The sequence below is a fragment of the Rana temporaria genome, chromosome 1 (assembly GCF_905171775.1).
Source record: "Rana temporaria chromosome 1, aRanTem1.1, whole genome shotgun sequence".
Taxonomy (NCBI): Eukaryota; Metazoa; Chordata; class Amphibia; order Anura; family Ranidae; genus Rana; species Rana temporaria.
The window spans coordinates 273,014,875-273,027,324 of record NC_053489.1 but is presented as its reverse complement, the minus strand read 5'-3'; the positions used below and the strand labels follow the sequence as shown (position 1 = coordinate 273,027,324).

At 45.4% G+C, this 12,450-nt stretch overlaps 1 protein-coding gene across 4 annotated transcripts in view; it reads right to left on the bottom strand.

The window, feature by feature from the left end:
• Positions 1 to 11,807, bottom strand: part of UBQLN1 (ubiquilin 1) — a 79,782-nt gene extending 67,975 nt beyond the window's left edge. Inside the window, exon 1 of one of the 4 annotated variants that reach the window (XM_040355593.1) lies at positions 11,317 to 11,807. In XM_040355593.1, coding sequence (XP_040211527.1) covers positions 11,317 to 11,439 — 123 coding nt within the window. In that variant the 5' untranslated portion in view covers positions 11,440 to 11,807. The remainder of the gene's footprint in view (positions 1 to 11,316) is intronic. The other 3 variants (XM_040355586.1, XM_040355580.1, XM_040355573.1) reach the window with 3 other exon arrangements.
• Between the last annotated feature and the right edge of the window lie 643 nt (positions 11,808 to 12,450).

Genomic DNA, 12,450 nt, shown 5'->3' with positions numbered 1-12,450 from the left:
CTGACTCTGTCCATTCACATAACTGAGCATCGTAACCTGTGTTTACGATGCTTCAGTTTATGAATGGAGAGAAGCTTCTCTCCATTCATTTTAGCTGAGGCTGCTGAGAAAGTGACTTGGGAATCTGTGTCCTTAGTCCCTTTCTCTGTCTCAAAGGGGAGATGTCAGAGGTCTGTTAAGACCCCTGATATCTCTCCAAAGACCTCCTACAGGGCTGATTAAAAAAAAAAAAATTGCAATAAATAATAATAATAATAAAAAAAAAAAACACTGATAATCCACCCCCCCCCCATAAAAAATAAATAAAAATACTGTCACATGACATTAGAAAAAAAAATTGGTATCGGCGAGTACTTGAAAGTATCGGTACTTGTACTTGGTCTCAAAAAAGTGGTAATTGGGACAACCCTAGTTAGAATGGAATAATTATTGCACCAAGAGTCAGCAGCCCTGGAAGGAAGATGGGTGAAGAATGGACGCTTCCTTTACAGGGAACAGCAGTGACATTGCAGGCTTCGGTTTCAGGTAAGTGACACATAATGGGCTACTATGTGATGCATAGTAGCCCATTATGCTTTACCTTTGCAGGGAAATAAAGAGGAAGTTAAACCCATCAGGATTTACCGCCCCTTTAAATAAGGGTATAAATTTAAAAGAGCTAACAAAAGTCCTGGGTGGCTTAACTCCAATGTAAAAATGCCTATAAAAAGCAAGGGAGAGGGCTTTCAAAAAATACAAGGCTGAGGGATCATCATCATTTCAACTTTACAAAAGAATCCAACAAGAAATGTAAGGGTGCAATCAGGGTGACTAAGAGAACACAAAAGTAACATAAATGGAGGAGAGCATAAAAATAAAAATTCCAATAAATTCTTAAGGATCACTAAAGAAATGTTATTTATTTTTTAAAATAACAAACATGTTATACTTACCTCCACGGTGCAGCTCGTTTTGGACAGAGTGGCCCCGAACCCGGTCTTCTGGGGTCCCTCGGCGGCTTTCTCAGCTCCCCCCCGCAAGGACTCAACACCTTAATGCAAGCGAGCTCGCATGGTGTCGAGTGCTTGCGGGCATGCTCCTGGGATACAGCTGGCGGCCATAGGCCTTCAAAGGTTTTTTTGACCTGCACCATTGGGAGCATTTTTTATTTTTGTTTCCCACCATCCCATCTACTGCATTGTCCTACGAGCCCGGCCATTCCATTGCTGGCTCTGTATATTTGGGTTCCTGTTCCAGAGACAGGGCTTCGGTTCCGGACTGGTTCCATCTTCCTCACTGGAGTGACCATCCCTGCTGACTGATCCATACAGAGCCCAGGGTCCGCTGTGACCGCCATGCCTATTTGACTCACTGCTAGTATTAGCATGCAAGTCCACCAGAGCTGGTAAGAGTATTTATTTTACCTATTTTCATCTTCTGAGGACTGCTCCAGACAAGCCATTGCTACTGATTCTAATTGAATTGTTTCTATATGTGGAATGTCTCATGCATTGGGAGTATACCTATGAACTCTTTCACCTCACTTTTTACACCTGTTTGGTGATTCCATTCACCTACTGGGAAACACATGTGTGGACTTTTATGCAGCAACACCTCATGCTGTGTGAATTGGATGTTTATTTTCCAAGCTCACTGTATCACTGCCCCGGCACGCCGCGTCATTAGATGTGATTGACAGCAGCCCAAGCCAACGGCTGCGCTGCTTTCAATCAACCAATGAATGAGCTGGGAAGATGGCTGAGAAGCCTGCTTGTTCACGGCGTGGGACTTTCGAGGGGTCAGGTAAGTAATTGGGGGGGCCGCTAATACTTAGATGTTTTTTCACCCTAATGCATAGAATGCAGTAAGGTGAAAGAACATTTACCTTTACAACCCCTTTAAGTACATAAATAGTAACAAAGGGAGGACAAATCATATTGGTCCCAAAAAGAATGATGAAGGGAATCTGGTTACCAAGGATGGAGAGATGGCGAAGGTAGGGGGGCAACGAATTAAAAAACTCACGGTTCGGATCGTTCCTCAGATCAAAGTCACGGATCGGATCACTTTTCGGATCAGCAAATATCCACATCTCTCCCCCACCCCCCCACTGTAATATCCACATATACTGCCCCCCACACTGTAATATCCACATCACCCCCCACCAACTATAGTCCCCCCTCAGTACAGACCCCCACCTCAATGCAGACCCTCCCCAGTAGTACATCCCCCCCCACTCAGTACAGATAGACATCCCCCCCCACTCAGTACAGACACCCCCCCCTCCTCTCAGTACAGACACCCCCCCCCTTCTCTCAGTACAGACACCCCCCCCCCTTCTCTCAGTACAGGCACCTCCCCTCTCAGTACAGACACCCCTCAGTGCTACAGACAGTAACCTCCCTCAGTGCAGACACCCCTCAGTAGTAAAAGACAGCAACCCCCGCTCAGTGCAGAAACCCCGCCAGTAGTACAGACCTCCCAGTCCCCCTTACAGACCTCAGACAACGGTGTGTGTGTCCCACGAGTGCAGGCTCCTCCTCCTCTGTGGGTGTAAACAGAGGAGGGCCGCCGCCGGGTGTACCAAGATGGCCGAGGGTCCGGAGCTAGGCCAAAGCCGCGGCCTTTCCTAATGCTATGACCGTGGCGGCAATCCGCGGCTAACAGTGTGCCGATCCAAAGGGGGGGGTGACCCGTTCGGATCACGTATCAACGGTGATCCGTTGCACCACTAGTTTATTCTTCTCAGTCTTCACAAGGGAATAGGGGGGGCTTTAGTAACCAAAAATGCAATGTTTATCTTCAGGACACATCACAGAAAGCACCTCCATGGTTAACAGAGAACAGAATTAGAAATAGACTTGAAAAACGTAACATAAATAGGCCATCGGGACCAGATAGCTTGTACACGAGGGTCCTTTACCACTTGCCGACCAGCGCACGCACATTTACGTCTACACAATGGCACGGGCAGGCAAATGTACGTACCTGTACACCCATTTAAATTTGCCGCCCAGCAGGCGCGCACCCACCGGCGTGCCTCGTGAATGCACACGCAGGTCCCGGGAAACTCAATGTGATCGGGAACAGTGATCGCTGACGTGTCACTGGTAACTCCTCCCCCTAACAGTTAGAATCACTCCCTAGGACACACTTAACCCCTTCCCTGCCATTTATACAGTAATTAGTGCATTTTTATAACATGCTGTAAAAATGACAATGGTCCCAAAAATGTGTCAAAGTGTCCGATGTGTCCCCTATAAAGTCGCAGTCACAATAAAAAAAGAAGATATTCACAATAATGATGGGCGCCGATGTCTACAGCGCAGGCGCACTTTAAAAACGACGATTGTGCTGTTTCTGAAGGAGGTCATGCTGTGACTGGCAGCTCCCACGCACATGCGCAGTGACATCGCAGCTCTGGCTAATCACAGCGCCAGAGCCGTGACACCCAGAAGTAACTCCCGGGAGAGATGTCAGCCGCCAGAGCGGTGTACGAGGACGGCTACTGGGGCTTCAATCTGAGGTGAGTATTACATAATGAGCCAATATGTTTTGCATAGTAGCTCATTATGCCTATGTCTTTCAGGCGTTTTATTTTTTTTTGAAAAGTGGGTTTACAACCACTTTAACCACTTCAATTCAGCGCTCTCACACTTTGAAGGACAATTACTCAGTCATGCTACACTGTACCCAAACCAAATTTGTTTTCTCACAAACTGAGCTGGTGGTATTTAATCACCGCTGTTTTTTTTTTTTTTTTTGCTATATAAGCAAAAAAATTGATATTTTTGAAAAAAAATACATTATTTTTCGTTTCTATTCTAAGATTTTGCAAATAAGTAATTTTTCTTCATAAATTTGGGCCAAAATGTATACTGCTACATATCTTTAGTAAAAATAATAAAACAACAAGTGTATATTATTTGGTCTCTGTGAAAGTCCACAAGCTATGATGCAAATCATTGAAATATGATCTCACCCGATGTACTGATGGCCTATCTCATTTCTTGAGCCCCTAACAAGCCAGGAAAGTACAAAAAAAAAAAAAAAATTACCCCTTTTTGGAAAGCAGACATGCCAAGGTATTTAGTAAGAGGCATGGTGAGTTTTTTGAAGGTGTAATTTTTTCCCACAATTCTTGGGGAAAAACATTTTTTTTAAATTTGTTAACACAATTGTCATAATAACAAGTTATTTCTCTTACACAGCACATGCATACTTGCAATAACACCCCAAAATACATTCTGCTACTCCTTTTGAGTATAGCGATACCACATGTGTGAGACTTTTACACAACCTGACCACATATAGAGGTCAAACATCCAAGTAGCACCGTCAGGCGTTCTACGAGCATAAATTGCACATCTCATTTGATGACAACCTATCACACTTTTGAAGGTCCTGGAGCACCAGGACAATGGAAACCCCCACAAAATTACCCCATTTTGGAAAGCTCCAACACACCCCAATGTATAATCTATGAGGCATAATGAGTCTTGACCGGTTAATTTTTTTCCAGAAGTTTTTGGAATATGTGGGAAAAAAATGAAAACGCATTTATTTTTTTTATACAAAGTTGTCCATTTATAAGATATTTCCAAACACATAGCAAAACTGACACCCCAAAATACATTCTGCTACTCCTCCCGAGTATGGCGATACCAAATGTGTGAGACTTTTACACAGCCTGGCCACATACAGAGGCCCAACATTGAAGTAGCACCGTCAGGCGTTCTACAAGCATAAATTACACATCTCATTTCTCAACCAGGTACTTGGCAGGTTTTTTGGCAGGTACTCTGGCGGCAGGTGGTGAGGCGACAGGTACTCTGGCGGCAGGTGGTCTGGTGAGGTGGCGGGTACTAGATGACAGGTACTCTTTATTTAGGGGGGGCAATCTGGGCACAGTAGTAAATTGCAGATGTGCAACTCGCTATTAGCTGATCTCCTCCTCACACTGGATCGGTGTGTGAAGAGGAGAACAGCAACAGTAAGTTACACACACTCACAGTGTTGTGTTTACATTTGGTGACCGGCTGTGATTGGACACAGCCGGTCATGCGGTAAAGAGCCAATTTCATTCATTGGCTCTTTAACCTCATCTGGGCTGGGCTGTATCCAAAGGAAAAGCCTCACCCCCGATCACCACACTTCGCGCACCCAGGGGCGCGCGATCGCTGTGCACTCTGCTGCGCAGCTCTGCATCAAATCCGGTAAGCTACACCGGAAAGTTCCACCGCTGCTACATTACCCCGATCGGGGATCGGCTGTGTCCCGAGGGACACACCCGATCCATGTGCTGCGCGCCCTCTGGGGGCGCCATGCACGCCGCTGCTCAGCTCTGTATAATGGGAGCCGGTCAGCTGCACAAGAAGCTCCGCCGCCACTCCCATTACCCCCATCGGGGAACGGCTCTGTCCCGAGAAGGACACACCGGGCCCCCGCAGTAGCGGCGGAAAGCCGAGGACGTCCACCCAGGATGGGAGATCCCATCTGTGGACATCATTTGACTATGGCTGGGAAATTGGTTAAAGTGTTACTAAACCCAGGACCCTCCATTCACTATATATGGTCTCCCACAGTACACAGAACATGGCAATGCAATTATTATAGTAAATATAAACTGCTAAGGCTGGGCACACTTATGCGAATTGGATGCAAGGAGTTTCTCTGCATTCAATTTGCATGATGGTCGGAGAGTGTGAACTGCTCGCAATGGAGCCGGTTCACACAGCTCCAGGGCAGCGCACTGCAAAAGGGACTCCAGTTGATTGACAGCTTCAGCTCTGTTCCTGTGTGATGGGGGTGTGCCTCTTCCCTCCAAGCTCTCCTCACTAAGCTCTGTACAGTGTAATTTCAGTTCTCCATCCCCTTTTTGACAGCTCAGACAAGCTTTATAAGTTCTGCACTTTGAACGGCTGTAGAGAAGACTGCAGATAAACAAGTCCAATTTATGTAGGAGGATTTGTATCACCTGAAGCCAGTCACTTCAGTGGGTATATGGAAGGGTTTACACCACTTTAAAAGTAGAAGTAAAGGCAATTTTTTTTAGCTCCTGGATGGGGAAATATGCCCAATTTTGCATCATATGGCCCCAGAAACCTCTGTGTATGAGGCAAAAATTATTTGGACACCTGCCTTTATACGCACATTAACTTTAATAGCATCCCAATAGTGAGTTGGCCCACCCTTTGCAGCTATAAAAGCTTCAACTCTTCTGGGAAGGCTGTCCACAAGGTTTAGGAATGTGTCTATGGCAGGGCTCGACAAAATATGGGCGCCAGGTTGCAATTGCGAGAAGAAATTGTGACCTGGCGCCCGCCGGTAATTGAGGCCTTGGCTTTGCGTGGCCTCAATTATCGTCTGTCGCGCAATCACGCCGCGGGGGAGCACAGAGGCACAGGATCCTGTGTCTCCGTGCGCCCCCACCGCGCGATCGCGGCGGCCAGTAATTGAGGTTGCAGCTTTCCGGCCTTGTGAAGTCCCAAGCTTCCTTCTGTAAACTGGCGCCATCTGGTGGTGGCCGTTGGCATTACAAATAAAACAGCAGTTCTAATGTGTCATTTTTCACTGTTTTCAGTGCCATCTCCTTCCCTCTAATTAGAACCCCCAAACATTATATATATTTTTTATTCTAACACCCTAGTGAATGAAATGGCAATCGCTGCAATACTTTGTCATGCCGTATTTGCGCAGCGGTCTTACAAGCGTTTTTTTTGGGGTAAAAAATTGTCTTATTTTTTAATTCAAAAATAAGACAAACAGTAAAGTTATCCCAATTTTTTTTTATATTGTGAAAGATAATGTTACGCCGAGTAAATTGATACCCAACATGTCACGCTTCAAAATTGCGTCCGCTCGTGGAATGCCGACAAACTTTTACCCTTTAAAATCTCCATAGGCGGGGTTTAAAAAATTCTTCAGGTTGCATGTTTTGAGTTACAGAGGAGGTCTAGAGCTAGAATTATTGCTCTCGCTCGAATGATCGCAGCGATACTTTACATGTGTGGTTTGAATACCGTTTACATGTATGTGTTCGCTTCAGCGTGCAAGCTCGTCGGGACGGGGCGTGTTTTCTGGCTCCTAACTTTTTTAGCTGGCTCCTAGATTCCAAGCAAATTTGTCAAACCCTGATCTATGGGACCGTTTGACCATTCTTCCAGAAGCGCATTTCTGAGGTCACGGATGTGAATGAGAAGGCCTGGCTCGCAGTCTCCGCTCAAATTCATTCCAACAGTGTTCTATCGGGTTGAGGTCAGGACTCTGAAAACGATTCCACCATTATCAGAACCAGGTGTCCTGTCACCAACATCCCAAAAAATAGCGAATAAGGAAATAACCCCCCCCCCCCTTGGGAACAGGACTTTAAAGGCGACACAAACGCCAATAGGTTAAAAAGGTATACATTTTATTACAGAAATTTTTTTAAACACATCAATAAAAACAAATATGTCTGTGCAAAGACAAATACAGATGCCAATATGAATTTGTATAGGACATACAGGTCGTTCTCAAAAAATTAGCATATTGTGATAAAGTTCATTATTTTCTGTAATGTACTGATAAACAGACTTTCATATATTTTAGATTCATTACACACAACTGAAGTAGTTCAAGCCTTTTATTGTTTTAATATTGATGATTTTGGCATATAGCTCATGAAAACCCAAAATTCCTATCTCAAAAAATTTGCATATTTCATCCGACCAATAAAAGAAAAGTGTTTTTAATAAAAAAAAAAAAAAAAAGTCAACCTTCAAATAATTCTGTTCAGTTATGCACTCAATACTTGGTCGGGAATCCTTTTGCAGAAATGACTGCTTCAATGCGGCGTGGCATGGAGGCAATCAGCCTGTGGCACTGCTGAGGTGTTATGGAGGCCCAGGATGCTTCGGTAGCGGCCTTAAGCTCATCCAGAGTGTTGGGTCTTGCGTCTCTCAACTTTCTCTTCCCAATATCCCACAGATTCTCTATGGGGTTCAGGTCAGGAGAGTTGGCAGGCCAATTGAGCACAGTAATACCATGGTCAGTAAACCATTTACCAGTGGTTTTGGCACTGTGAGCAGGTGCCAGGTCGTGCTGAAAAATTTAATCTTCATCTCCATAAAGCTTTTCAGCAGATGGAAGCATGAAGTGCTCCAAAATCTCCTGATAGCTAGCTGCATTCACCCTGCCCTTGATAAAACACAGTGGACCAACACCAGCAGCTGACATGGCACCCCAGACCATCACTGACTGTGGGTACTTGACACTGGACTTCAGGCATTTTGGCATTTCCCTCTCCCCAGTCTTCCTCCAGACTCTGGCACCTTGATTACCGAATGACATGCTAAATTTGCTTTCATCCCATAAAAGTACTTTGGGCCACTGAGCAACAGTCCAGTGTTGCTTCTCTGTAGCCCAGGTCAGGCGCTTCTGCCGCTGTTTCTGGTTCAAAAGTGGCTTGACCTGGGGAATGCGGCACCTGTAGCCCATTTCCTGCACACGCCTGTACATGGTGGCTCTGGATGTTTCTACTCCAGACTCAGTCCACTGCTTCCGCAGGTCCCCCAAGGTCTGGAATTGGTCCTTCTCCACAATCTTCCTCAGGGTCCGGTCACCTCTTCTCGTTGTGCAGCGTTTTCTGCCACACTTTTTCCTTCCCACAGACTTCCCACTGAGGTGCCTTGATACAGCACTCTGGGAACAGCCTATTCGTTCAGAAATTCCTTTCTGTGTCTTACCCTCTTGCTTGAGGGTGTCAATGATGGCCTTCTGGACAGCAGTCAGGTCGGCAGTCTTACCCATGATTGCGGTTTGGAGTAATGAACCAGGCTGGGAGTTTTTAAAAGCCTCAGGAATCTTTTGCAGGTGTTTAGAGTTAATTAGTTGATTCAGATGATTAGGTTAAGAGCTCGTTTAGAGAACCTTTTCATGATATGCTAATTTTTTTAGATAGGAATTTTGGGTTTTCATGAGCTGTATGCCAAAATCATCAATATTAAAACAATAAAAAGGCTTGAACTACTTCAGTTGTGTGTAATGAATCTAAAACATATGAAAGTCTAATGTTTATCAGTACATTACAGAAAATAATGAACTTTATCACAATATGCTAATTTTTTGAGAACGACCTGTATATAGATACTTGGTAAATCTCTGATGTACCCAATGCGTTTCTGGCTTTAAACACCTTTCTTTGGGGCAATAGCAAGGAGAGCTGTATTCTTACAGTAATTCATATAGCATTTCGTATGTTCATGCATTTAGATAATAAAAGACCTGCAAAGGGTCAGTTGTCACAAGGTAGGCCAGACAGGCAAGATGAAATGATGGCCACCCCCAGAGTGTGAGATACTCCTGCGGAGGTCCACCTCAGAGAGGGACACAGATTTGAGACATCACAGATGATCTGACACGCAATAATGTTTGGTCCAAGGCTTGATTAGGTTTTATCCTTGGCCTGAATAAATCAACTTGTGGCCTCTGAAAAAAAATCCCTTTTTAAAAGGGCTTTCCCCTGTTGTCCACAAGCTCCCAATGTGCAAGATGTCTCAACGTGGCTCTGGAGGTCAGGACTCTGTGCAGGCCAGTTAAGTTCCTTCACCCCAAACTCGCTCATCCGTGACTTTATGGACCTTGCTTTGTGCACTGGTCTAAATCATTTGGTGGGGGTGGGGATTATGACTTGGGGTTATTTTTCAGGGGCTGGACTTATCCCTTAGTTCCAATGAAGAGAACTCTTAAGGCATCTGCATACCAAGACATTATGGACAATTTCATGCTCGCTTCTTTGTGGGAACAGTTTGGGGGATGGCCCCTTCCTGTTCCAACGTGACTGCGCACGAAGCGATGACCATAAAGACATGGATGAGCGAGTTTGGGGTGGAGGAACCTAACTGGCCTGCACCCCTACTTGACAGAACACCTTTGGGATGAGTTAGAGCAGAGATTGCAAGCCAGTCCTTCTCGGCCAACATCAGTGCCTGACCTCACAAATGCGCTTCTGGAAGAATGGTCAAACATTCCCATAGACCAGGCATGTCCAAAGTCCGGCCCGGGGGCCAAATGTGGCACACGTTTTGGTTTAATGCGGTCCCACTTGTAATTTGGACATATACATATCTTTTGTGGCCCCCAACAAATCCCAGAGCACCGCGTGGCACTCTGGGATTTGTTAGGGGGGCCACAAAAGATATATACCGTATTTAATCATTCTGGCAGCCTCAGAGGGGACAGGGAGGGGGGTGGGACGAGTGCCGTCAGATAACATACAGGAGAATCTCCTGTTTACTTGGCGGCCTCTGCAATAGGAAGTCCGCCAAGAAAACAGGAGATTCTTCTGTATGTAATCCATTGGCGCTCCCCCATCCTGTCCCCTCCGAGGCTGTAGATGGGCATTGATCCGGCTGCACTCAGAGAATGCATTCATGGCAACGGTGAGGCTGCATTCATGGCAACGGTGAGGCTGCATTCATGGGCACTGACCTTTATTTTGCTTCACAGTTCATTATTTAAAATGTTTATTTTTTCCCCCTGAAACTTCCCTCTTAAAGTGAAGGTGCGTGTTATACGCCTATAAATACTGTATATCCAAATAACACGCCCGAGTTCATCCTTAGACTCTTCACCACACACAGCCACACAGGCAGGAGAATACTCGTCGGGCAGCCTATTCGTTAATTTGCATTTCATTTTAATGGTTCAAAAAATGTCAGGCAAAATAGTCGGCCCTCACGCATGTTCACTTCTTCAAATCTGGCCCTCTTTGAAAAAAAGTTTGGACACCCCTGCCATAGACACACTCCTAAACCTTGTGGGCAGCCTTCCCAGAAGAGTTGAAGCTGTAATAGCTGCAAAGGGTGGGACAACTTAATATTGAACCCTACGGGCTAAGAATGGGATGCCATTGTAACTGTAATGTCTGCCCACGTGATGTAAAGTGCTGTGCAAACTGTTGGCGCTATATAAATCCTGTATAATAATAACTAAAGTTCATGTGCGTGTAAAGGTAGGCATCCCGATACTTTTGGTAATATAGTGTATGTTAGGTTTAGAGTGAAGGCTTTTGATTCTGTTCTGGTGACCATGAATGTGGGGGAACATTTTGGAGTTGTCACCACAACAGAAATAGAGGGGAAACCTTCAGACAAGGGACTTGTTGTGGTGACAAGGATGGGGGTTTCCTTTCACTTCCGGTTTTGTCTCTAGAGCAGGAAGTGGAGGGAAATGTCACAAACTGATGGGGGAGATTTATGCTTTCTCTTTTACAATGGCTAGGTTTATAGATCTGATAATATACAAGGCTCCTTCTCCTGGGGAAGATGTGAACATCTGGATGGTGCTCAGTCTCACCTCTCTGACGCTGCTGTTCTCCGGCACAGCGAACTCCTCTTTCTCCTTGGGGGTCTTCACTGTGACTTTAATAGTCCTCGGAGAGTCGGAGGAGGAAGAGGATGGTGCGGGAGGGTCGGACATGGCTGTGTAAAGGCGGAGAGGATGGAGCAGCCGCTTAGTATGGCGGGGAGAAGTGATATGAACAAGTCCTGAGTGATATCTCTTATAGAGCCGGCTCTGGGTACACCATGTGTCAGGCGCTCTTCGGCTCTCGGGCGGTGCTGGCGCAGCTCAGGCCGCACTAACAGCTCTTCCTCATAGCACAGCGTCACCACTACGTCACCGCACAGCACTCTGGGACAGCCGGCTTTCGCTCACGGTGGGCTCTCGTCGCTTTCTTTTTTTTTTGTTAGCTTGACCAAAGTGAGAGGGCATAAACCTGTACACTCACTAGAAATTGCACCAACCAAGCCAGCAGTTTCTTCTCGTAAAGGTAGACGAAAAAAAAAAAAAGGACTGTGGTCGCGATATGATGACGTCTGCAGTGTCATAGAAACTGCTAGAACAGAGCTTAGCATTCCAGAAACACCGAGTGCGAGCTGGAGGTGGGGAATCAGCCGACAATTATGTCGCTGCTAAAATACAGCGGCCATTTTGTTGGTTGGGGGAAAAAAAAAAAAAAAAGCTGCAATGGTAATCTTACAGTGAGTAGGAGCTGTGCATGGCAACCAATCAGCTTTTTATCTTTTATTTTTAAAGCTGATTGGTTGCCAAACAAACCTGCTCCAGACTCTATTTGCAATAATGACCTGGTACACAAAGCTCCCAACCTTTTCTCATGTGAAGGGAATGTGCCTATTTAAACCACTTCAATACTGGACACTTTCACCCCTTTCTGCCCAGGCCAATTTTCAGCGCTGTTACACTTTGAATGACAACTGTGCGGTCATACAACACTACCTATATGACATATTTGTCACTTTTTTCACACAACTAGAGCTTTCTTTTGGTGGTATTTAAGGCGGAACTTCAGTCATTTTTTTCATCCTTCCATCTACTAAGTCTTCTGCCCTTGTATTAACTTTGGATAGTAAAACTTTTTTTCTGACAGTAAATACATTATATAGCCCACTTCCTGGTTCTTGTCTGTTA